The 26,602-nt window shown below is 38.9% G+C and overlaps 1 protein-coding gene and 1 pseudogene across 1 annotated transcript; both read right to left on the reverse strand.

Annotated features, from left to right (window-relative positions):
- Positions 1 to 15,362: 15,362 nt before the first annotated feature.
- Positions 15,363 to 16,039, reverse strand: LOC143584165 (21 kDa protein pseudogene; annotated as a pseudogene).
- A 4,877-nt stretch (positions 16,040 to 20,916) lies between these two features.
- On the reverse strand, positions 20,917 to 25,126 carry LOC143584159 (uncharacterized). The gene is made up of 8 exons (XM_077066265.1): positions 25,007 to 25,126; positions 24,777 to 24,923; positions 23,114 to 23,211; positions 22,349 to 22,421; positions 22,205 to 22,265; positions 22,033 to 22,118; positions 21,861 to 21,950; positions 20,917 to 20,979 (listed from the first exon to the last, which is right to left on the reverse strand). Exons 1-8 carry the CDS (start codon positions 25,124 to 25,126, stop codon positions 20,917 to 20,919), a joined length of 738 nt encoding a protein of 245 aa, XP_076922380.1.
- Positions 25,127 to 26,602: the final 1,476 nt, after the last annotated feature.

A 26,602-nucleotide genomic window follows, 5' to 3' on the forward strand; every position in this document is an offset into this window, starting at 1 on the left:
TCGAGCATGAACTTCCTGACAACATACCGGTACTGATCGCCGGGCAGAGCACACTGGCACTCGCCAGCAGTACTCCTGTCGTCGGCCACAGCTTCAGCATCACGTGAAGACATCTTGCAGAGGAAGAAGAAAACGATTTCGAGAGAATGCTCGATTAAATAAAGGAGTATTCGCCGAAAATCGCCTTAAAGATGAAGAGAAGAGTGAAAAGTGTGAATTGCAAATAACCCTCTTCCCCTTTATATAGTAATCGCAATTAATGCGGTGACTTTAATGCGGAGGAGAGAGAAATCGAAGGTGCAATGAAACTATGACACGTGGCAAAAAGCAAGCTGGCAACAGCTGTTGACAGGACGCGTGCCAGTAATTTCGCGGCCACGCGCCCGAAAAATCGTGCCCACGCGCCTAAAAAAGCGACTGGAATGACCATGTTCTGTCACGTCACCATAACTTCCTGCACGTCCTGACACAGTCAGAAGAAACCGCCACACGACGTTTCAGATGTCTGGACCGTTCTTATCCTTACCAACCTTTCGAATTTCAAAATTCAAAATTCAAAAAGATTCAAAAGTAAGCGGGAAAATACCCCTTACCTTGGCAACCAAGTAACCATAAGACGGATTGTTGGTACATGTTTGTCAGTAGTTCATAGTCTAGTATTTGTTATCGAGTCTGTAATATAGTTAATGGTTTGTTTATGTTTTGTTTTGTAAACTAGCGAAGTTATCAGCAAGTTCGCTATGGCGAACTTGCTGATTTAGCGAGGTTACTGACAACTTCGCCAGTGGCGAAGTTGTCGTGTTTAAATACACTGTTTCAGCCGTAACAGAAGAGGACGTGAGTTAGGGTTTTTGGTTACGCTTTGTTTCGTTTTGTTCTCTGTAACAGTGACTTACTGTCACGTGTTTAGTTATTCAATATAACGTGTTTACCTTATAGCTCGTGTTCATTGTTCGTGTATTCAATCTCTACAATATCTACACTCGTACCTATATACGCAGGGATTCCGCACCTGCGTTGTTAGAGATTTCCCGTGTACGATCCGCGTTCAGGAACCTACATTTGGTATCAGAGCTTTCGGCTCGATTGTGAGGTTCGGGATTTCACGCGGGTGTAGATTTCGTTTCATTTCGGGTGTTACCGGGACGAGTTTTTGGTGTGTTTATTCATTCTAGCTACCTACCAGTGTGTTTAAGCCTTTAAACCTTCAAAATTCTCGTTAAAATCCGAGTTTCAGATCTGAACTGTTCTTCGCGTTCATCGGGCGAAGTTGCTGAATTCAGGCGAAGTTGCCGTCACTGGAGATTAGGGTTTCGGCGAAGATATAAGGATTAGCGAAGTTAACCACAACTTCGCTTACCTCATAAGTTCGCCAAAGCGAAGTTATCCGTAACTTCGCTTACCACCCAACTTCGCTTACATCCTAAGTTCGCTCATTCTAAGCGAAGTTATTCTTAACTTCGCCAAGTCAAGCGAATTTAAGATCCAGCGAAGTTCTTGTTCAGCGAAGTTAACTTCCAGCGAAGTTATTCTTAACTTCGCCATCTGAGCTGTTTTAATATTTTTTTTTGTGTGTTTTTCAGGTTTTTCAGGTTTTCGCAAGGATGTCCGCGATTAACATCTCAGATTTAGTCAAGATGGAGGTAGAGGCGGGGTCAGCCACTAAGGCCCCGAGGTTGATGAAGGGAACGGACTTCGTGGCATGGAAGGACAGGTTCATCCAGTATATCAAATATCAGGACGCCAAGATGTGGGTGTGCATGCAGGATGGATATGTACCTCCAACCATGCAATACGAAGGACGTGATGTGGTGAAGAAGTACAGTAAGATGGATGACGAGGAGAAGAAAATGTATGAGGCTGAGAGTAAGGCCCATGCTGCTATTACTATGGCACTACCTCAAGAAGTTCTTCATACATTCCGAAAGTACACTTCTGCAAGAGAGCTCTGGGATGCTCTGGAAAACAGATTCGAGGGGAACGTGGGTATACGTGCCTCAAAAATTAAACTTTTAAAAACCCAATTCTCCGTCTTCAAATATTTGAAGAATGAATCCTTAGATGATATTATCACCCGATACTATCACTTAATGACAGAGCTTAGCAACTATTCAATTGCCTATCGAGAGGAGGAGATCGTTGAAAAGCTTCTAGATGCTCTCCCACCGAAGTGGGAAATGTATACCGTGTTAATGAGGGAAGACAAAGACTTTCCTAACTGTGACTTAGAAACTGCAGTGAACAAGCTCAGAACGTATGAGCTAAATATGGTTCGAAAGGAGACACCCACAGACCAGATACAAGACCCTGGTATGTATGGTGCTAAAGTTAACTCAGGCTCAAGTTCAAGGCCTGAATCTGCTGCATTTTATTCGAAGGGGGAGTCAGGTTCTGACTCTGCACATGAAGGAAATGTTTCTGTGAACTCAAATGGGGACGTATGTTTTGTTGCTGGAGGATCTAGTGCTTCAAAGCCTCAATCCTCTACAAGTGGTTATTCAGCTGGTCCCACAAGCAATAATTACACCAAGATGCCTATGAGTGTAAAATCTGCTGAAGAGCAGTTTGCAGTCTACGCTTCATTTATTGCTTCATACGAGAATTATATCCAGGGGAAGATTGTGGACCCTGCCGTTCTTGATGAGGATTATGACCAGATTGATGCTGACGATTTGGAAGAAATGGATTTGCAATGGCAAATGGCAATGATCGTGAGACGGGTAAAACGTTTTATGAACAAAACAGGAAGAAAGTTTGTTGGTGGTAGGCCTGGATTTGACAAATCAAAAGTAAGGTGCTACAATTGTCAACAGTTCGGGCACTTTGCTAGGGAATGTAGGAATGAGAGAGTTGAACGGGGACAAGTTAGGCCTAACCAACACTCTGGAATTAACCGCGAGATCAATGCCATGTTAACTAGAGAGGCAGGAGAATACAACTGGAACCAACACTCAAGTGGTTTGGGTGAACAAGCACACATGGCTGAGACTGAAGCTGTAGAAGTTGAGAAGGTTGATGGAGAGAAGAAAGCAAATGAAGAAGAAACTGCTTTCATGGCGAACGATCAGGATGGTAGATCCAAGGTATGTCCCAAAATTATTTGTGCTAATTGTGAAAATTTGACTGAGCAACTAACCAATATAACTGATCAGTATGTCAAATTAGATGCTGAGTTTAAAACTGTTAAAGAAGATCACCATTTCATTAAAGCAAGAGAAAACAGTTATAAAGTTAAGATAAAGGCTTGTGAAAAAGACATTAAAAGTCTTAAAACTAAACTTGCTGAGAAAATAGAAATTATTGATCTTAGTTATGAGGTTTTGGAAGAAAAGACAAAATTGATTGCTGATAGAGATAAACAGATTGCTGACCACCAGGTAAAGGTGGTGGAACTGAACCGCAAACTTGAGCAGTTCAGAAACTCCTCGGCTATCCTTGATCACCTTGTGAGTGATCCAAGTACCTCTGCAAAGAGGGCAGGAATCGGATACCACGAGGTTCCACCACCCTTTAACCATAATTACACTTATAATCCAAGTGTTCAGAAATCTGTTGATTTTGAGATTGCTCAGTCAACCCCAATTAGAATTACTAGTGTCAAACCAAGTGTTAGCTGTGGCGAAACAAGTTCGCCTGTTTCTAGTGTGAATATTTCTGTATCAAGTCCAGTCTCATCAGATTCGGATATGTTGTCCGAATCTGGTCAGACAAAAGAAAAGGTAGAATTACCCACCAGTGGAGATAATGATAAAGTTTCTAAAAAGAGTTCTCCACTCAATCCGTACGTCCCACCTTATGTGAGACGAACGGCTGGTAATACTACCTCTACATCCAAACCAACATTTGACAAGAAAATGGAGAGTAGATGTTGCTTTAGATGTAACAGGTTAGGACATCTTGTTGCAGATTGTCCTTTGAAACCGAGATTTAGAGATGTGAAGCCAAATAAAAATGAGAATAAGCGTCATTTTATTCCAGCTAAAAATGAAAACTTTAAAAATTGCCAAAATGTAACGAATTCAAGTTTTCATAAAAACCAACCTCATTTTTACAACCAAACCACAAGAAATAACACTTTCTATTCTCAAAGGTTTGGAAGGCATTACACTCAATCTGCAGGGAGATTCCCTAACAGGACGTACAGAAATTATCCTGACGCTAACTTGAGAAAGCCAGGGTACGGGATGTATCGATCCAAGACCAACTGGTCTTGGGTCCCAAGATTCTAACTCATTGTTTTAATGTGCAGGAACAGTTGAACAGGGCTGCCAACAATCTTTGGATTGTAGATAGCGGCTGTTCCCGGCACATGACTGGCAACAAACACTTGTTGCAAGATTTAAAACCTGTTCAGGGAGCTAGAGTTAGTTTTGCTGGTGAAAGCGGAGGAAGAATAACTGGGAGAGGAACAGTGTCGAATGGGAGAATGACACTTGAAAATGTAAATTTTGTGGAGGAATTAAAGCACAATCTGCTGAGTGTGTCGCAGATCTGTGATAAAGAATATACTGTCCATTTCACTAAGAATGAAGCAATTGTATTGAAGCCTGGTTTTCATGTACCAGAAGAATGGATAGTAATGAAAGCTCCACGTGAAACGAATACATACGTGATGGATATGAGGTCTACTGAAATGGCCACCAGAGAATCCTGTTTAAGGACAAAGGCAAGCGAATCAGAATCAGAGTTATGGCACAGGAGAATGGGACATATTCATCTTCGTAAGATGAACTTCATTGTCAAAAATGGGCTTGTGATGGGTGTTCCCTTAAAGAGTTTTAACTTTGAAGATAAATGCATAGCGTGCAAGAAGGGAAAACAACACAAGAAAAGCCATCTCACCAAGACGATCAACTCAATTGCTGGTACTCTAGAACTACTTCATATGGATCTCTTCGGTCCGGTGAATGTACAAAGTCTAGGCGGTACTTCTTACTGCTTGGTGATAACTGATGATTACTCACGATACTCGTGGGTATATTTTCTGAAAACGAAAGACGAGACGACTCAGATGGTGAAGAATCTAATTACAAAAGTCGAGAACGTCATGAGTAAATCAGTTAAATTCATCAGAAGCGACAATGGGACAGAGTTCAAGAACTTTGAGATGGAAATCTTTTGTCTTCAGAAGGGTATTGAGCATCAATATAGCGCTCCGTATACTCCACAACAGAACGGAGTAGCTGAAAGGAAGAACCGAACGTTGATTGAAGGAGCCAGAACTATGCTGGCCGACTCAAAGCTTCCTGTGATGTTCTGGGCTGAAGCAGTTGCTACAGCCTGCTATGTTCTGAATCGGGTGTTAACCGTTAAGAGACTTGGAAAAACTTGTTACGAGCTTATGCACGGAAGGAAGCCCAACTTGTGTGGTCTTGAACCTTTTGGGTCTCCTTGTTCGATTTTGAAGACTAACTCGAAATTTGGTGAAGTAGCCGATGAGGGAATTCTAGTCGGTTATGTTGTTGGGACTCCCAACAGACGGGTCTTCAATACGACAACTTGCAAGGTGGAGGTGGTTTGTAACACCGACATTACTAGTTATCAACCGCCAAAACCAAGCAATGGACCTGCTGAGCTTTTTGACTATGTTAAACTGTTTAAGTCGTTTAACGTACCTAATTTGGAAATTGCTGAAGAAGACGAAAGAGTTGTGACGAAGATGATATTTGATGAGGAAGAGGAGCTAGTGCAACATCAGATGACAGAAAAATCTCAGCCTTCCACATCAAACCCTATCGATACCCCTGCGGCCTCAACTGAAGATGAGTTTATTAATCCTTTTCACTCTCAGCCTGAAACTACCATAGATGAGATCTCTTCAAACTTGGAAGACAATTTACATGTCGGTGCTGTTCCGACCACGAGAATTCACAAAGATCACCCTTTGGAGAATGTTATAGGTGATGTGTCCTCGGGTGTACAAACCAGAAGTAGCCTGAATGAGCACACCTGTGTTTATTCAAGCATAAAAGAAACAGGTATAATGAATGAATGTTTGTACTCCTGCTTTATAAGCCAAATTGAACCGAAAAATTATCAAATGGCTTTGAAGGACAGCTCGTGGGTCGAAGCTATGCAAGAAGAGTTGGCTCAGTTCGGGAAAATGGAAGTTTGGACTTTGGTCGAAAAACCAAAGAATGTGCACGCTATAGGCACGAAATGGGTGTTCAAGTGCAAGAGAGATGAAAAGGGGATTATTGTGAGAAATAAGGCGAGGCTGGTTGTTAAAGGTTTTAATCAGCAAGAGGGTATTGACTACAATGAGGTTTTCGCTCCTGTTGCCCGGTTAGAAGCGATTCGATTGTTTTTGGCGTTTGCTGCTTTCAAAAAGATGAAGGTGTTTCAGTTGGATGTAAAGAGTGCGTTTCTTAACGGGAAAGTTGACGAGGTTGTGTATGTTGAGCAACCACCGGGTTTTCCTGACCCAGACTTTCCTGATCATGTATACAGGTTGAGCAAGGCGTTATATGGTTTACATCAGGCACCTCGTGCCTGGTATTCAACGTTATCGGACTACTTGCTGGAAAATGGTTTTGAAAGGGGTTTGATCGACAGTACGCTGTTTGTGAAGAGAGAAGGATGTGACTTCTTACTGGTTCAAGTCTACGTGGATGACATCATTTTTGCTGCATCAAGAATATCCATGTGTCAAGATTTTGAGGCTGTCATGAAGAAACGATTCGAGATGAGTGCTATGGGTGAACTAACTTTCTTTCTAGGATTGCAGGTTGATCAGAAGAAAGATGGAATGTTCATTCATCAAACAAAGTATGTTCATGATGTGCTGAAAAGATTCAAGATGGAGGACAGTTCTCCATATGACACTCCAATCTGCGTCAATCACAAATTGGGAGCTGAATCAGATGGTGACGCAGATGTGGACCCTACTCTGTATCGGGCGATAATAGGTTCTTTAATGTATTTAACTGCTTCTAGGCCTGATATAATGTTTTCTGTTTGTCTTTGTGCTCGCTTTCAGGCAAACCCAAAGGAATCTCACATGAAAGGTGTGAAGAGGATTTTGCGGTATCTCAAGGGCAAGCCGAAACTAGGATTGTGGTACCCAAAGGGAGGAGACGTTGAACTGGTGGCATATACTGATTCTGATTATGGAGGTTGTAATCAGAGTCGGAAGTCAACAACAGGAGGCTGTCAGTTTCTTGGAGGAAGATTAGTTTCCTGGCAGTGCAAGAAACAGACATCAGTCGCAATTTCAACTTGCGAAGCTGAATACATGGCAGCATCCAACTGCTGCTCTCAGGTTTTATGGATTCAGCAACAATTGCGCGACTATGGTCTGAATTTCTTACTCACTCCTATTTTAATTGATAACACTGCCGCCATCTCAGTAATTAACAATCCCGTGAAGCACAGTAAAACTAAGCATATTGACATTCGTCATCACTTCATACGGGATTGTGCTGAGAAGAAACTGATCAAGATCGAAAAAGTTGATACACTTGAAAATTTTGCTGACTTGTTTACAAAAGCGTTTGATAAATCCAGATTTCAAAACCTAATTGAACTAAATGGGATGATCAATCCCGAGTAACCATGTCTTTGTTTTTGGTTTAAAAAAAAAAAAAAAAAAAAAAAAAAAAAAAAAAAAAATGAGTCTTTATTGCTTAAAATTAGTCGGTTACCTCGGTTTGATGGACATCTCCTCGGATATGTTTTGGTCCTTGTTTTCGACTTAGGAAATGAGGATAGCCATTAACCGGAAGACTGAAAGTAACTGGGGCAGTGTTGACATGTTTTTCTTTCAGTTGCTGAAAATTAGTCGGTCATTCTTAGTAAGAAGGACACATACTTGCATGTGGTCGGTCCAGCTGATCCAATGGATCTTCAGGATAGCCGTTTACCTGATGACTTTGACATGATTGGGGCAATTGAATTCAATACTTTATTTTGGGAAATGAAATTACTTTTCAAGTCTATTACTTCGTAAGAAGTTCTTTGCTGTGTTTAAAAGAAAATTGATCCACCCTTGGAAAATGATATATATACTGACTATGTGTGCCTAACTAGTGAAGTTATTAAGCTTAAAAGGCTTTAGAACAGTCATTGTATGTCATGGTAATTTTAATGGTGCGTAAAAGTGTATGTGATACTAACCTAAATTTACTCGAATTTAATGTGGAAACTCCTTAAGAGTTTTGCATGTCTTCATACATATCTTTTCGAAGGATAGGCAGAAAAGCAACTACCCAGTCATACACGAGCCCGTGAGTGTTCTGATTCCCGTGAAGAAAGCATTTCAAGACACTGCAGTGATCCAGATTCGGGACTTGCAGTAGTTTAGTACTCCGATGAAAACTCTTATGTGTGATTAAAAAAAAAAAAAAAAAAAAAAAAAAAAAAAAAAAAAAAAAAAAAAAAAATGTACTTATGAGAAGTAGTGACAATAAACACGAGAACCGACACTTCTCAAGATTTCTCAAGTTTGGAGTAAGAAGAAAACGGGAAGCAGACAACGAGTATCTACAAGTTAATCAGACACTATGGGTCGAAGTCAATTCGGGGTGACTTGGGTATAGCCAAATACGCTTTGAGAATAGATAGAAGGCATCATTACCTCTGAATTGTTGCCAACTTAAATTTTTGAGCTTAACTGAACCTTAATCCGTATCACAGAAACAATGAAAACCATTTAAGTTATTACATGCTTACAACCTGTTTCTCTATGTCATAATACAGCCAAACACGGATCCAAGTGACAGTCACATAGTTAGTATGATTCCTGTTCGGATCTTTTCTAAAACGGAGTGGTCCCTGACTAGACTGAAATTTGATCCCTTATTTCGTTAAAATTTTATAAGTATTTTCTGTTTTTGTTGTTATATTTTTATTGTTGGTTACTGGGTCTTGATCATTTTTGTTTAACTCTTTTTGGTAACTTATAAGATATATTCAAGTTTTTTCAAACTGAAAGGGCTGTTTTTGTAATTATCGGGCGAAGTTGTTGAATCGGCGAAGTTGTACTTAACTTCGCTTAGGCGAAGTTAAGAATAACTTCGCCTGAACCAACTCAGCCCTATAAAAGGGGTTTTCTACAGTAAAATTTTTTATTAACTTTTTTTTTCCGGCGAACTTAACCCTTAAATTTTTCCGGCGATCTTAGTTTTCAATTTCGATTTCGATCTTGTGTTCCTGTGTTTTCTACTTTACTTGTGGTATGTGTTGTCAAAACATCCTTTCATTCTCTTTATAATTTTATCCGGTTCGAGACCTCGGGTCGTCGAACACTCGAAGAACCCTCGAAACCAAGGTTTTCGACCTCACGTTACGTGTTCATGGACGACCTTTACGTCCATACACCATTGAAATATGATGTTCTTCTTGTGTATATCGTTTAATCGGTCCAAAAATATCGGATTTCGACCTCCGAATCCGAACAGTCGCCGTTTCTGTTTCAGGCGAAGTTATGGTTTTGGCGAAGTTAATCTCAACTTCGCCAGACGCTTAAGTTCGCCTAGGGCGAAGTTATCCACAACTTCGCCTGGGCGAAGTTAACCACAACTTCGCCGTGGCGAAGTTATCATCAACTTCGCCTTGGCGAAGTTATCCACAACTTCGCCTTGGCGAACTTAACTGTAACTTCGCCTTGGCGAAGTTATCCTTAACTTCGCCTATATCCTTTTCTTTTAACTGTTTTGTAGACGAATTTACTGATGAAGCGAAGTTGTCCCCAACTTCGCCTCAACTTTAATTTCGCCTGTGTATCTTACATCACAACTTCGCACTTGCTACACTGCGAACTTGTGAGTTACGTAAAACGTCTCTAACTTGATTTGTTTTGTGCAGATATGGCTGCAGTTGGAGGAACTGGTGGTGATGATGGTGATGAGCAACGACAATTCTTTCCAGCTCATAACCAATACATTACTTTGGATCCTGACGCACGAGGCGTTGACGACTACAGGGAGATTATCACATTTCTCCAGAGATCAAGGGTGTTTCACGCGATCACTAATACACTACCCATATCTCTGCCTGACATACAAGATTTCTGGCAGACGGTGTATTATGATTGCAGACCTGAGCCTCCGGTGATGCGAGCAACCGTCAATGGTCAAAACATACAGTTTTCTTCGGAAGACATTCGGTTGGCTCTGCAGTTCGGCAATGAGACACGAGACGACCCAACGGAGTTCGTAGCTCCTTTCCGTGACGGAGCATACTTGAGAATGGGTTATTCGGGTCCGCTGGGGGACTCGCAGAGGAGGAAAGGCTTTCTGCTGGACCAATGGCGTTTTCTGATGCACGTGTTAATTGTGTGCATGTCCGGCAGGAAAGCAGGAACAGACGGGATGGGTGCGACGATGCAATCTGCCATGACGGCCCTGACTTACAATCGTCGTTACTCTTTTAGTCAGATGATTTTCTATGAGATTGATCGTCAGAGACGGGCGACGGCGCGAGAACGATTTATCATGTATCCGCGATTTCTTCAAATGATTATTAATCATGTCGCTCCGTCTCTACCGCAACGGCGCCCTATCAGATACGTTGAGTGCGTAACAAAACGTATCTTTGCTCAGTGCAGAACGTCGAGCACTCGAAGCAACCCTGAACGCCGTCCAAGGCATACTCCACTGTTCGGGTATCTCATTAACCCGGAGTATGTTCCTGCAGGAGGGGACGAGTTCAGGGATCCCCAACCACATCAGGCGGCAGCACCTCATGCTGTATCAGCTGCGCCTGTTGTCACTTCTGCTGCTGTGCCAGCTACTTCATCGCAGGCTGTGTCTGCTGCTGCAAACATTGATCTGGATGCTGCCTTCAGTGGACACGGTCTGTTCGATATGGATCTCTCGGGTTCTCAGATTTTGGGTACTACCTCAGCGGCTACTTCGGTAGCTGAAACCGAGCTGGATGAAACATTTGCTGAGGCCAGACGGTTGTTGGTGACTCGGGAGAGGATATCGGGTAAGCGGCCGAGGGCTGTGGATGAGGATGAAGATGATGAAGATGAGGAAGAGGCAGTCCGACTTGTGCTGAAACGCTCACGTCGAGAACGACAAGGTATGGCCACTGGAGCGGGGGAGACTTCAAGGTTCGTACGATTTGCTCCGCCTGCCTTGTCAGGTATGTCTCTATTGCCTACTACTGCACAGGTTACTACGGTCGAGGCGTCGGCACCAGCAGTTGTGTCGCTACCACCCCAACTGGTTGATCCCCCGGTGGTAGTTGCACGCTTCGTCGACTCAACAATTACAACAACTGCAGGGTTACCTAGTGTACCACCTGCGGTCACTTCAGCTGCTACTTTTCCACCAACTCCAACGCCTGCTTCAGACTCTGAACGGATTGCTTCGCTGGAGCGTATTGTTGCTGAACAATCGAAGACCATTGACCGCCTGGTGGAAGCCAATCAAATCCAAGCCGCCCTCCTGGTAGAACACGGACGAACTATCGATGCCTTCAAGGAATTCTTGGCATCTCAGGGGGAGACGACTTGCAGGGGCGATGAGTTGAGGACAAAGAGACGACAAGATCATGACGATGATCCCAACGCACCTTCGGGTGCAGGTGGTGAGCTGCCAAGAACCTCTCAGGATCTTGGGGCTTCCACAGCTGAGGGGGAGTCAACTGATGCAGCGGGTGATGATGTTGTGGATGTTGATGACGATGCTGATGTTGAAGACGTCATCGATGCTTTGAAGGAGTTAGATGAGGAGGAGGTTGATGACTTTGTGAATGATGATGACGATGATGTGTTGCCCGTGGAGGAAATTGAAAGGATTGGAGAAAATATTGATGTGGTGAATGTGTTGGAAGAAGGAGAGATCGTGGATGACGCAGTGGAACATGAGATTCCAGCCGTTGAAAGAGCAGATTTGGGAGATGAGAATGTGGTAGATGATACGGTATGGGAGGAGCAACCAAATTGGAAAGAAGGGTGTGCTCAATGGTTTGTTAAAACTAAGAAGCCTGCAGTGCCAACAATGTTTAGAAAGACGTATAATATAAAGGGCTATGCAGAGTCGAAGAAAGGTATTATATGCTGGCTGTACGACAAAGAGTTGAAATTATTTGTGATCAAAAGGTACGACGGCATTCAATACTTTAAAAGATTATTGAGATCTCTAAACTCCCTACCGGAATGCGAGGTGAAAGAGTTAGCAAGACTGGGGCTAATTAACAGAAGTAACGATAATATGGCGAGAATTATTGAAAAGATCGTCTGGAAAGAAGCCATCAAAGACAAAAAGTTTGAACTGCTAAAGCCTCAGAAAGGAAGATTGATAGAAGATAAAGATAGGGGAATGAGGGCTGACGGAAAACCATGGATGGTTATGAAGTATAAACCAGTCCGACATCTGAAGGAAGTACCAATGAGAGTCATGCCCAAGAATGTCCTAACAGATCTGAAATGGTGGTATGTGGATTGCGAGACAGCTGAGGCGGTTATGGAAGATGAGGACGAACAAGAAGTTCTTCGGGTTTATGACCCGATGCATCTTGTTAATCTATCGCAGGCTGATCTGGAAGTGCTGAACAACAAGAAGATCTTCTACATTCCTGCTTGGAAGGATCAAGCGAGGAAATATCAAGGAGTTGTGTCGGTTTGTGTGAGAGAAGGGGCGCACGCGTGAAAGTGCAAGATTACAAGACTCAGAGATCAAGATATGAAGCTACTGCCAAGGGGGAGTCTGTTGGTACATGTTTGTCAGTAGTTCATAGTCTAGTATTTGTTATCGAGTCTGTAATATAGTTAATGGTTTGTTTATGTTTTGTTTTGTAAACTAGCGAAGTTATCAGCAAGTTCGCTATGGCGAACTTGCTGATTTAGCGAGGTTACTGACAACTTCGCCAGTGGCGAAGTTGTCGTGTTTAAATACACTGTTTCAGCCGTAACAGAAGAGGACGTGAGTTAGGGTTTTTGGTTACGCTTTGTTTCGTTTTGTTCTCTGTAACAGTGACTTACTGTCACGTGTTTAGTTATTCAATATAACGTGTTTACCTTATAGCTCGTGTTCATTGTTCGTGTATTCAATCTCTACAATATCTACACTCGTACCTATATACGCAGGGATTCCGCACCTGCGTTGTTAGAGATTTCCCGTGTACGATCCGCGTTCAGGAACCTACACGGATGCGGGTACAGTGTTCAGGCAAAACCCTTCACATACCTAGCACCCGCAGGGAATTGAAGCCAAGAAAACCCCGGCAACAAAGTAACTATAAGGCGGGTGCGGGTACAGTGTTAGGGCAAAACCCTTCACATACCTAGCACCCGCAGGGAATTGACGCCAGGGGTACCTTGAAAGTAAAGTAACTGTAAGACGAGCGCGGGTACAGTGTTAAGGCAAAACCCTTCACATACCTAGCGCTCCGCAGGGAATTGAAACCAAGAAGGATCTTTTGGGCAATGCTTGTGGAAACGGAAATAACATCCCCGCATAGCGGGAACGTCGAGAAATACATTGTTTTGAGGCTCCATGATGGAATTGGTGGTTTAAACATAATTGATCACTATGTTCAAAACCACTAAAACCTCAAGGAGAATCCACACAAGTGAGACTCAACGCTCCTGACTTGCGAGAAGGTTACATACCTACCCGCATCATACCCAAAGATCAAGCAAAAAAAAAAAATCGGGAATTTTTGCAAGTGACATTAGGAAATCCGCGGGAAGAATCCCCACGGAGAACCTTAAAACTAAACCTTTTCAAAACCCCTTGCTTAAAGTCCAAAAGTTCACCTCACTTTATTGAACATTCGTGAGAAGAACATTGGACTGGGGGGGACTTGAAGAGGTAGGTCCCAGCAGAGCCCAGTTGGTCCCACAAGACTCACCTTGAACAGGGACGTCGGCGCAAAGACCATCTGCTCCCGCAGGACCCACCATGCTCATAGAACCTTACGCGCAGTACGCAAGCTGTACACGCAGGGAAAGCCTCCCAATGGTGAAGTACCCCGCCTGTTCCCGCAGTTGCGGATACAAGCCATCAGGGAAGGCTACCCGCAGACAGCAGGGCTACACGCACAAGACAATAGATACTTCAGTAGTCACATGAAGGAATGAGCAAGGCAGGAACAATCCCGCCTAAATGAGCCAGTCTGTATGATTCTGAAAGATCTTTTGTACTATACTTACCAAGGTATGGATAGGACAGACGATCTGACCAGAACAACCCATGAGCCAATCACAGGGTGACAGCTCACCGACAACAGTGCGAGGAGGAGCACCCTCTAGTACTGTTTGTCACTATTAGCCGCTGCCTACTCACCAACCCTTACTGTGGGACATGCGCAGCCTACAGTTGGTGGAATAGTGTTACTATTAGCCGTAACCTTTTCACCAACCAGCATGGCCTGCGTACAATCCACAGTAGGTGGGACGTGCATAATCTACAGTTGGTGGAATAGTGCAGCCGACTTTGTCACTGTTGGCCGTAACCTACCCACCAACCAGTATGGCCTGTGCATAGTCCACTGTTGGTAGAACAGGAATACTATTCAGCCGGCTGTACCTGCTTGGAAACCTACCTTCGGCTATAAATACTCCAACATCTCGGAATGGTAAGATCATCTGCTATCCAGTTATCTAGCAATCTCTTAATATACACTTATATTCAGAGCAACCTAGTCTGATTCTCACGCCGGAGGGTGGTCACAAGGAGGAACCCCCCCCCCCTTCTCAGTGACGAGCTTACGGTGTTTGTTTTGCAGGTCTCCTGAAGAACAGCCTTCTCAGCTAGACCTCATCCGTGGGAAACATTACTTAACCCCCAGATTATCTATAATCTGTACCGGGTCGCATAGTGTTTCTTCAACCAATGATATCAGACGTTAGTAGCGATATCCGGCATCAAACACTGGACTGAAATGATAAGAAAGTGAAATCACGATGACTGAATGAATAAAAAAAATTATATATTTGAATGAATATAATAAAAGTGACTAAACCACATTAATAGAAACAAGAGTTTACTCTAGTTTAAAAAAAAAGGTATGTTAAGATATTTAAAAATATATTGGGTAGTTGATGGCCGAATCTTGCTAGTGGCTATTGTCACCCAAACCCTTTATTTTAATAATATTCTAAAAAATGATACGTTTTCTTAGGCAGCCATGCATAAGTGAATGTGTAACCATCTTCCACGTATTGATTGGAGCATCTTTTTGTCTTGTTGTCTGTTAGTCGTTTCCATCGCTAATTTAATTTGATTATATCATCCCAACATATCAAAATTTAAAAACAAAAAGATGAAACTTGAAACATATATTATAGGACATTTGTATACAATTTGCACATAAAGATGAAACTCAGGTACATGATGTGACTGTTTTTGTGACACGAACTAAACTACCTAGTATTTTACATAACTTGTTATACTTAAAAGTTTAAAGTCTCATGGCTGTTTATGGATTCCCTTTCTATGCCTGACTGCGAACCTGTTCACTAAAGCGAGTGCGTTACTAGTAACTTGTGACACATAACCCATCCTCTTGGTCACAGAATCCTTCACACGTCCATTCACAACAAACCCCCTACTACAAATGTTTTGATTAGTAAGAGCCGAACCCACCCATGTTTCCAAGTTGCTCATGTGCCACTCGAAATCTTGACTAGTGGTGTGAGCTATCTTCTCTAGCTCCTGAACCGACTGGCTTAGACATGCCACACTATTGGCCATAGTGCTCATACAGTCTCTAACGGCTTGATACTCTCGTGGCTTTATTCCAGAAACTCGAGCCAGTTTGGAAATGAAGGTGGATGCAGACTTGGCTTCGTTTAGGCTGACCGTGACGGCTGCTTTGGTAAGCCGGTGATCGCTTCCTTGTATTGAACTAGCATAAGTTGAGAGGCAGCGAACACAGAGGAGCGGGTGCAGGGTGGTTTTACATGAGGCTTTGATGAAGTCGGTGGCGGTGGGTGTGGTGGCAGTGGTGTAACTGAGGGTGGTGACAAGAAGTAGCAAGTAGAACCCTAGTTTCTCCATATGTAGAAAGTGTGTTTTTGGAAGGTTTAGAGGTTTGAGTGCAAATGGGAAGTGGGTGATTAGTAGAGAAGGGTAGGGTGGTTTATATAGGGGCACTTGAGAGGTCACCACCTATCTCTTCGGACCAAGTTAACATTGGATTAGCTTAAAGAACTAGGCCGTTAATAATTGAATTCTTTTAACAACAATATACTCATATTAATAGCCTATATATGTTACATATTTGCATTGGAGGATTTAAACCTCCAACCTTTAAATTAGATGGGAGAGCTTGAAGACAAAAGATAATTTAATGTTGGATAATTTCTATATCGTTTATAGGAAAAATGGTATAGAACATGAAACAACATAAAAGAGCATACCTTTGGTTGCAAATTATAGAGTAGTGGATCGAAGCTCTCGACAAATAGGATCATTTGGCAATGAGCATAGCCCGGGACCTGGATTACGTTAGTTAGGACTCTGATTTCGTCACTAAATATATATATTTTTTAATTTGAAAATCTTTCATTCATTGATTCAGTTATGTATTTAAGTATTTAACACTGCATAATTTCGAAAATTTTGACATTATTAGGTTAATTTAGAATTCCCAATAAAGGAGGCTTTTATTAAGGCTTCAATATGCGTATTCAGTTGTTGTATATTAATTACGATAATGCCATCGCAGGTTCATCCTAGTGGATAACGGGTTTTGTTATAAGGCTCTTTTTAGTGGCAAAGTTTGGACGAGTTTGACAGGGGAGTCGGACTGAAAATGTATTAAAAATTCATAAACCAGATGGAGAGTTCAATTATTTTTATTAAAAACAGGTAAAATTACACTATGTAAATAAATGTGTTTTCCTTGTTTCAAACCTCTTCTAAACCAGACTCAAGACGGTTCTAGAAACATATCTCACGTGCAAGCTTTAAATGCTTTCTCATCTCTTGTTGACTTGGGATACGTATCGAACTTACCGACCCAGAGTAAAACAACAAAAGTAGTTGACTTCAAAAAACCTTAAAGAAAGTCAACTTCTAGTTAATCCTATAGAGTTTAACCACTTGACAACCACAGCTTGGCCAGGGGTGTTACCAAGAAAGACCTACCTCAAAAACGAATCAAATGTGACATACCAACTGGTCATTATGAGATAAGTGTTGAATAATAGTCAAAGATTTGCGTTTAAAGGATCTTTAATTATAGTAATACACACTTGTTTGGACGTACAGCTGGTTTATTAAGAATTGTGCACGTTTGTCGGTATTGATATCGAATAAATCTATCAAATGTTTGAGAGGTAAAGACGAAGCTTCGCGAGATTAATTTGTTTAAGTTAACGAAGATAAGTTTAAGTGGGATTCACAAGTCTACGCCTCGTTTGTTGTAAACTAACACAAAACTATCCACGTTTTCTTTGGTTTTCTTAAACATATATTAAGTTACTAGGTTGGAGCTCATGTTCCACACGGTTGAAAAATATAATAAAAATGAAAAAATTGTTATATGTAATACATTAATTATAAGTGAATTAACAATATATCATTTAAAGGTCAAGAAATTCAACATAATAACTATTTAAGTGGAGTTGGTAAGTATCTTTAGTTTAAAACATGAGGTCTTGAGTTCAAACTTATATAACATAATAATTTATTTTTCAAAATTTTACAAAATGTTATCTTCATATGAAAATTGTTGTATTTGAAGAGAAACCGGGTCATGGGTTATAACATAACTAAACGGACGGGCTCATGCTCCATATTGTGTTTGGAAGAAGAGATGATAAAATAGGAAACTGCTCAATAACATCTATGTGGCATCCTATATGAAATCCCTATAATGATGTAATGTGAAAAAATCATGTTGGTTTAATAATATATAGTTAGATTAGATTAGATTAGCCTATCTGGCTAGCAGCTACTACTTGTTAATAAAATTATCTAAGATTATAATGATTTGTGAAGTTTCTTAGCCTGTTAACATATATTAGAAAAAAAAAGAGAGGTATATTAGTTTTTATTAATCCTAACTATTGCCTTTTGATCACCGGCGGTCCCAACTAATTAATTGGCTACTGATTGTTCAAACTTTTAACGTATTTGTTCTTAATGGTCTGCGACTAACAGAATCCTTATGCTGTTAGTTTCAGGCCATCAGAAAAACGTTTTTGGCCTGAAAAGTCAAATTTTTTGCCAGAAAACACCACCTGAACACCGCAACCACCACTAATTGACTCACCGCCAACCAACTACCACCACTTGAGCACCATCAACCGATTCCGAAGACTGTTCTAGGGTTTCCGGCGACCTTAATAATTGGGGCTTTTACTAGAAATAGGTTCCTAAAGGTCCGATACAATGTTACAAAGATGTTTGGGACGAAAATGTTGAGTTTTCAAGAAACAATTTGAGTTTTATGGCCAAAAAGGTTTTTCCGGCGACCTGAAACTAACGACGTTAGGATTCTGTTAGTCGTGGACCGGTAGGAAGAAATACGTTAAAAGTTGAGACCTTCAGCAGCCAATTTGTTAGTTGGGACCGGTAGTTACCAAAAGACGCTAATTGGAATTAATAAAAACTAATATACAATAAAAATAATTATAAATTATAGAATAGTAATAAATTTTCACCATCTTACCAATTACGTTACTTTAACTTTAACTTTTCATATAAACGCTACCTTAACCATACCAAGCAAAAGTCAAGTTAAACACATAACATGACTTGTTTGTTGATCTTTTCAAAGTTTCATTTTCAAGGTGTTCAGCCCCAAATCATTTAATACAGTGCAATAACGGGGACTATGAATTCACGTTGTGTTATTTATCAATTCTAATTTGTCCCTTGATCAATTCCACCTCCCGAACCAGATCTAACTCGGCTCCACGTCACTTTACTATTCACGACTGCCCACATGAAGTCAACCCCTATACGTACAGTTATCTTGATCAGCCCCAACACCACTAGCTTTTACTATGTCACATGTTATAGTAATAATCTATCTTGATTAGTTCATAGCACATATGACCATGTTAGCTTACAAGCTAGCTTAGTTCATAACACATATATATGCACATGTTAGGTTACAAGCTAGCTTAGTCCATGTTACATATTAGTTCAATCATTAGTTATATTAGCCCCAATTATTAGTTATATCAGCTAACTTAATAATTACGTAAGTTGACTCATAAAAATCATAACACTCTAAAACTGTTGTCATAGTTTTGCTCCTTCCGACCTGTTTGGGTGCATCAATTATGGCACGCCTAAAACTGGTCTCATTTTGATTGTTGGCTTGTATGATTTTCTTATATGTAGACTTGCAAATGCGATATTTATGTTCTAGAGAATTATAGATTACGTTATTTCACCATGTCATTTACTCGAATGTTCAATTGATAATTTTTATAATTTCTAAGTTATTATGATGTTCTTTATTCTGATTTTTCATATGTGAAGTAGTGATCTCAAATAGAAACCTCAGTTTGTGAATAACAAAATTGGGCAAAAGCTTTTGAAAAGTGATTATAGTTTGAAATTTACGATGAGGGTGCCCAGAGAAGATGACCAGAGAGAGCTGATTGGAGGTATATTAGGTTATCGGTGGTGTAATGTTTTTTAATTATTTGTTTTCTAATTACAAGGCCAAATTGATCATCTTTTAAAATTCAACTAAAAAAATGACCTCCGCTCTAAGGACCAAACATGTTACCAAAGAAAACAATAGATTCTAAACCTGTAATTTATCGCGTTTAAAGACCAAATTCGTAAAACATATACCACGAGAACAACCATCCATGTAATTAACTATTTTATGACTCATAACTTGATTGTATTTATTAACTAAAGTAGATTTAAGCGGAATCACACCCAAATTGGACTATTATATGAATTAGGCAAAATGTTCTTCTTTCGATAACCAAAAAACCGAACGTACCATTTGTACCGAGAATGATCGATTATGAAAAACTACACATCGATAAACAGTTATAGATTATATTCTACATACACAACACAACTGAACTGTTCTTAACAAGAACCAAGCATTATAAGGACAAAAAACTAGAAGTCAACATTCGATTTTGTTACAAGGAAACCGATCTTTTGTCACAAGCAAACCGATCTACACATTAACCTTCCAACCCTCTTCTAATACACAATCCGTGGACCCACAAAACAGGTGAAATAATCAAATTGAAAAGCACCTTGTTATTATTATTAATTAAATGCAATATTACAGGCCATGGAATCAACTAGGTGTACCAAAGAAAGATTTATTTATATTAAATTCAAATAAAAATAATCAAGTTTCTCTCATCAGGACACCATGCATATGGGTATGAATCATGTTGGGGTATGGTACTAAACCCGGCTTACGACCTTAATTTATTATGTTTGGCTTATTTTATTATATGGACTAATACAATATTATTGGGCTGAGTGGGTTTTGTGGAGGTAACCCTAACTGGGCTAGGCCCATTATGGTACCATGATGGTGGCCATGAGGCTCCCTATATAAGGAGGTCTCCACCTCCTTATTAAGGGTTGGTTGTTCTCAATAAGAGCCACCACCATAACCATTTTTGTGTCTGTAAACAAGAGATCATTGAGATTTCTTAGCAGTCACCTCCACACCCCCATAAACCATTGCAGATCTTAAGCTACCGGAGAAGAAGATCGAGTCGTGGTTCATTCATCTCGAAGACCGGGGAACATCGTCATGGATCAGGTCAGATTCATTTCATGTTTCTACAAATCAATAATTTACAACCACCACATGATACTTCCTAAATTTAAGGCTAAATTGATTTCATAGACTGCCACCACATCTCCAAAAAGAACAAGATAAGCACAACCATGAAACCAGATTAGGTCAATCATGGTATTAAAAAGTTTTATAGCTGTTTTTGTTCTAATGCCTCGATTACACATCATATGTATAATTAAACAATGATATTTTTGCATATTTTCTGCATCAAAACTAGACGGTATAGTACTTGCTCACAGCCCCGCGAACCTTCTCCGTGTATTCTGCCGCTTGTAACTGCATGAGGAAACAAATCATCCATACCCACGGTTATAAAAAATGAACTTATTACTTATAATTGTGGATTTATGGTAACACATTTTGTATTAGACATCTATAGGTGTTCTGATGTAAAAGTGTGTGAATCACGGACTGGTGTATCCGTTTATTTAAGTGCATGTCTGTAGCTTGCAAACGAAGTGAACGTTCAATTAACTGTTCGGTGGGAAATTTGTTTATGGTCGCTCATATAATAAACAAATGAAAACGAACACAATATTTTTTTTTAACTAAACAAATGAACATGAACACGTGTCTTGTTCGTTCACTACATTCGTTTTTAATCGTTCATTCATGTTCGTTCGCTTAAATATGCCCAAGAATTTATATATTTCTTATATTAATTTAAGATCAATTTGATTATCACAATTTAAAACCCTTTGCTTATACACACGTGCAACTTTTGAAATGTTAGTTCCCTCTTTTATATACAAATTTGTGCCCGTTTATATTCATGAACCGTTCGATTAGAATACTAAAAACGAACATAAGCTAACGCGAACATAATCATTTTCTTAACAAACAGACACGAACTAGAAAATATGTCCATGTAAATGCGACATGTTAGTTCATTTGTTCATATAAGTTAAACAAACGAACAGGACCCGCTCGTGTGGTTCGTTTACATGCCTATATGTGTAGGCTATCAATCTGAATTTCCCTAGATTTGGCAATACTTACCCAAATTAATATTTCCCTATAAAACAGGCTTGATGTAATGGTTTTATCGTTCTATTTATTCAGAAATTTATTAAACTTTTCCTTTTATCTGGTTTAGATTCATTGATTTTATATATTTTAAGTAATTTGTATTTGATTATTTAACTAACATCACTTGCCTGATTACTTCTACGAGCATTCGCTATATTTTCATCGAGAAGAGCCAATAAAGATTTATTGATCTCATTCTTCTCCACCATGTCCAGTAACTATGTAACAAAATATAAATAAAAATTTAGTATCCGCTACATAAACAACTATCAACAAAATAACCGATCGGATTTCACTTACAGTTGCTTTTATATCCTTAGATGTAAAAATCTTGTTTAGGTTATCTTTCGCCATCACTATGTTATCTTGCAGTTTATCATAAGCCTCTGCAAATTAATATAAAAAAGGACAAATATTTTACTGGTTTAGAAATGTGTTACTTCAAGTATAATATTGTTATAAAGATAATAACCTATTCCTTTCAAAAGGGCTTTTTGTAGTGCTTCCAACTCAATTATTCTATCTTCCATATCCTACAATGATCATTTTTAGTTTTTAGGCACATTAGTCCGAGATTAATAAATGATTTAAGCAAATGGTAAAATAAGAAGCAAACCTGGGTTTTTTGAACCGCAAAACGAATCTGGCCAAGTTCAAACTTTAAGTGATTAAAGAATTCATCGGTTAACCTGAAAATACCGGTGTTAATATGAGGTAACATTGAAAAAAAAGCTTTTTTAAAACGGTCTAAATTTTTATTTAAAGCGGCTTTACACAAAATTGTAACAAAAACTTAGAAAAACGCTCCAAATAATGATTGTCTCGCACCAACCAGAGAGAACCGCTATAAATATCCCTCATTTAAAGCGCTTTGTACTAACCTGCTTTTTTAAAGACTTTTTTTTACAGCAGTTAACAATATTAATCCGCTGTGAAATAAACAAAAGGGAACCGGAAGCTTAGAAACCGACGTAAAAAAAAGAAAAAAACAGTAACCTACTGTAAAAGATAAATAGACCAGCATCTTAACCACTTTAAAAGATGACAACAAAACTATTTACACCAACTGCTGTAAGAAAAGAACACTAAGCTGCATAAATAGGACTTCTGTAAATAGTTTGTTGTTCTTTATGGCTTAATCTTTAACGCATTTTATTTTAAAGCGGTTCTTGAACCGCTGTAAAAGACATGGTTGTCTTTTTAGGACTGCTTTGAAAAACCTTTTTTATACTAGTGTAATAGTGTAGCAATTATAAAGCTGACCGTCTTTAGGTTGACGTGTTTAATTTATAAATATTTATAAGTACAATAATAATGAATTGATAACCAGATTAATATTGGTAACAAGAATAAAAAAGTCGAATGAAAAAACTAAACTTACTTAGGTCTCATTCTAGCAATCTCAAATTCAAGCTCTTGAGCTTCAGTATCGAGAAAATATTCAACTAACTCCTCAACATTATTTGGAACACGCCGAGACTATAATCAAATTATCACAAAAACATAAGAAAGTTTTCCAAAATCTAAACTGTGCGTAGGTGTGTAAACGGACCGAATGAAGGTATGTTCGTGTTCGCTCGTTCAACTTTAAGTGAATAAACGATTGAACACAAACGTTAAACGATTGGGTTCTTCCTGTTCATGTTTGTTCTTTGAGAAAACAAATGTGTTCGTGTTCGTTAATGCTTGTTTGGTAAACAAACTAGATGAACGGACACAAACACAAACGAACAAAACATAACTGAATATAGATAAACGGACATTGACAAACACAACAAAACGAATATCAATTAAAAGTAAACACGAACATCAATCCGTTGGGTCTGAATTTTAATTAATAAAACCAGACTAAATTGTAATGGGTGATATTTAATTTAATTTCAATGAACTACACAAACTTCTAACTTACCTGGAAATTTGAATGTATACATAAACAAGTGAACTTAAACAAACGTAAATTCACAAAAAATAAATGAACGTAAAAAAACATGAATGAAACGTAACAAAAACAAACATAAATGAACGAGCATAAAAAAACACAAATGAAAGAATATAACTGAACGTAGATGAACGGGCATAAACGAACAAAACTACATTGAATTGTGACGGGTAAGGGTGTTCATCGGATCGGATAACAGGTTATTCGGTTTATTTGGTTCGAATTTGAAAATTTTAGAACCCCGTCCGAAATCCGATCCAATCCGAATTGAATTCGGATAATCCGAAATAATCTGTATAACAAATATACAAACTTAAGTTTTATTAAATAAACATACAAAATTAGAAAATAAAAATAAAACACTACAAGAACAAGGAAGATAGGTAGTGTTAGAGAGTATAATGACAGAGTGATACAACATTAATTTTTGCCTATGGAGTGTTAGGTTGATTGAACAAGTAATGAAGTTATGGTTATAAGGTTATTGTAAATGTTAATGGATTTGGCTATATACAATTATATATCGATTATTTGGATATCCGAATAATCCGAACTATCTGGAATTTTTTGAAATCCATGTCCGAATCCGAAATAGTCATTTGGATATTTGGATTGATCCAATCCGAATAAGAATTCAGATCGGATTATTCGGGTTTTGGTTTTGGTTCGGATTTCGGTTTTTTCGGATTTCATGAACACCCATAGTGACGGGCCTAAAAATTAAATGAATATATAAACTAGCTAGTGAGCTTAAACAAACGTAAACTAACATAAATAAATGAATGAAAACAAGAGAACACTAATAAAAAAGGGGAAAAAACATAAACGAACATACTCAAAGAAAACAAACATTTTTTTCTTTATTGAAAAGCAAATTTCTTTGTTTTCCTTAAGACTCGAACGAATGAACCTTGGTCATTTAAGAGACTTTGTCTCTGTCAACATAACGCACAAAACACGATTTCATGTTAATTCGTTTAACTAAACAAACAAAATATTTTGTTCACAAGTCATAAAACGTTTGATTCATTGACACACCTAAATTTGTTCCAATAACAAAACCGACAATTCGAATAATACAATTCAACAAATTCAGAAACTTCACGTCGCGCAAGGCACGCCGACGTTCATTTTCTTCTTGAACTTGTCGTTGGAAGTGTTCGCGAGCATCGGCGTCTCTCTCGAGTCGTCTCTTGAGCTCACGCCGGGCTAAGTGACCGGTTGTTGGTGGGCCCAGTATTCCTTCAGGGTCCTACCTTATCATAATCAGATAACAAACGTAAGAGTTAATTAAACCAGTTGCATATAATTGGTTACTATATGTGTATACTATACCCATCCTATACACTGAATTTTAGTTCTGAAGTTGGCGGAAGGTCTGGTTCGGTTGATGGATACTGACGTGAACGCGGCGGTGGAGGCTGTGGCGAAATGAAGAGCGAGAGTACCCGCCATAAAGACGATGGTTATAGTGGTGAGTGAGTGGTGGTTATGAGTGGTTGGTATATCCGTTAGCATAAATGTTATCGTGTATTATTTTAGTTATGTTAACTGGACTCTGATGTTGGGTTTTTTTTATTATTTGGTCCTGTTTAGAATTATTTGGATTGAGCTGACAATATGGTTTGGGCTTAGCAAAATCCAACTTATTGAAATCCTTTCAAAATCTTTTTTTTTTCTTTAGATTTTTATGTTATGATTGAAATTTAGATCCTGTTTGTTTCAAGGATTTGAAAGGAATTATAAGGAATAGGATTTTAAATCCCATTAATTAATATATTCGTTTCATTAAATGAAAGAATGAGAATGGAAACTAAATCCCATCAAATCCCACATTTCATAGGATTTTAAAATCTCACATATTTGAAATGATTGTTATGGAAAATAAAGGATTTTCTTATTAACAATAAAAACACCTCCAAAAAAAATTCAAAAAAATTAATAAAAAAATCATAAACCAAAATATAAATAAAAAACGAAAAATGTAAAAACTAAAACATATCCGCCTTTGCCCTCGTTCTTTAAAAAAAAACCGAAAAATGAGCTGAAACCGAAAGTCGACGAAAACGAAACACAAACCAAAACTGAACCAAATTGATGGAAACCGAAAAAATCGATCAAAACGAAACAAAAAAACTGAAACCGAACAGAAGTGAAACTGAAAAAACCGACCACAACGAAACAAAAGGCCGAAAACGAGTCCGTAACCGACCAAAAACAAACAAAAGAAACCGAAACCCAACCCGTCCAGTGCTCCGAAACCGACCAAAAAGAAACAAAGGAAACCGAAACCAACCCGTCCGGTGCGAAAACTCGTGTCAGCTTGAAACCAATTCCAATTCCAATACATATTAACCAACCAAACACATGATAGGGATTCCATTCCAATTCTAATTCCAATTCCAAATCCTTTAAAAAAAGTTCATGAAACGAACGTGCCCTTAGAGTATGAACAACTAAGTGAATTACTAACTTCAAAGATTTATGTGTTTTAACTTTTAACAATCCAATCAGTTAAATGAAAAATTGTTGCCGTTAACCGATACAATTAACCGTAATCGAACAAAACCATTCGGTTATGGTTACGATGTCTTGGTTAGCTAACCTTAACCGAACCGAATATGTACTTTCATATATTTATTTTTCAAATTTTCTACCTCTATTTCAAACTTGTATATCGCTTCATTCAACTTCGAACATTTAAATTTATGTTGCCACTATCTGTAACAAAGTTGGAACACTTATAGCCAAGCTTGAAACCCAGGCATATTTTAGATTCGAAATTTTATAATTGAGCTTGAACACCATAACTAAACCAATTTCAACTAGAATAATATGAAAAAAAAACATAAAAAATACATTGGTTAATTAACTGAAATTAACCAAAATCAAACCATAACCGAGTATTTTAGGTAAAAAAATAGTTTAGGA

Source organism: Bidens hawaiensis, unplaced genomic scaffold, assembly GCF_021521415.1.
Source record: "Bidens hawaiensis isolate Kalapana, Puna unplaced genomic scaffold, B.hawaiensis_p1.1 tig00032829_1, whole genome shotgun sequence".
NCBI lineage: Eukaryota > Viridiplantae > Streptophyta > Magnoliopsida > Asterales > Asteraceae > Bidens > Bidens hawaiensis.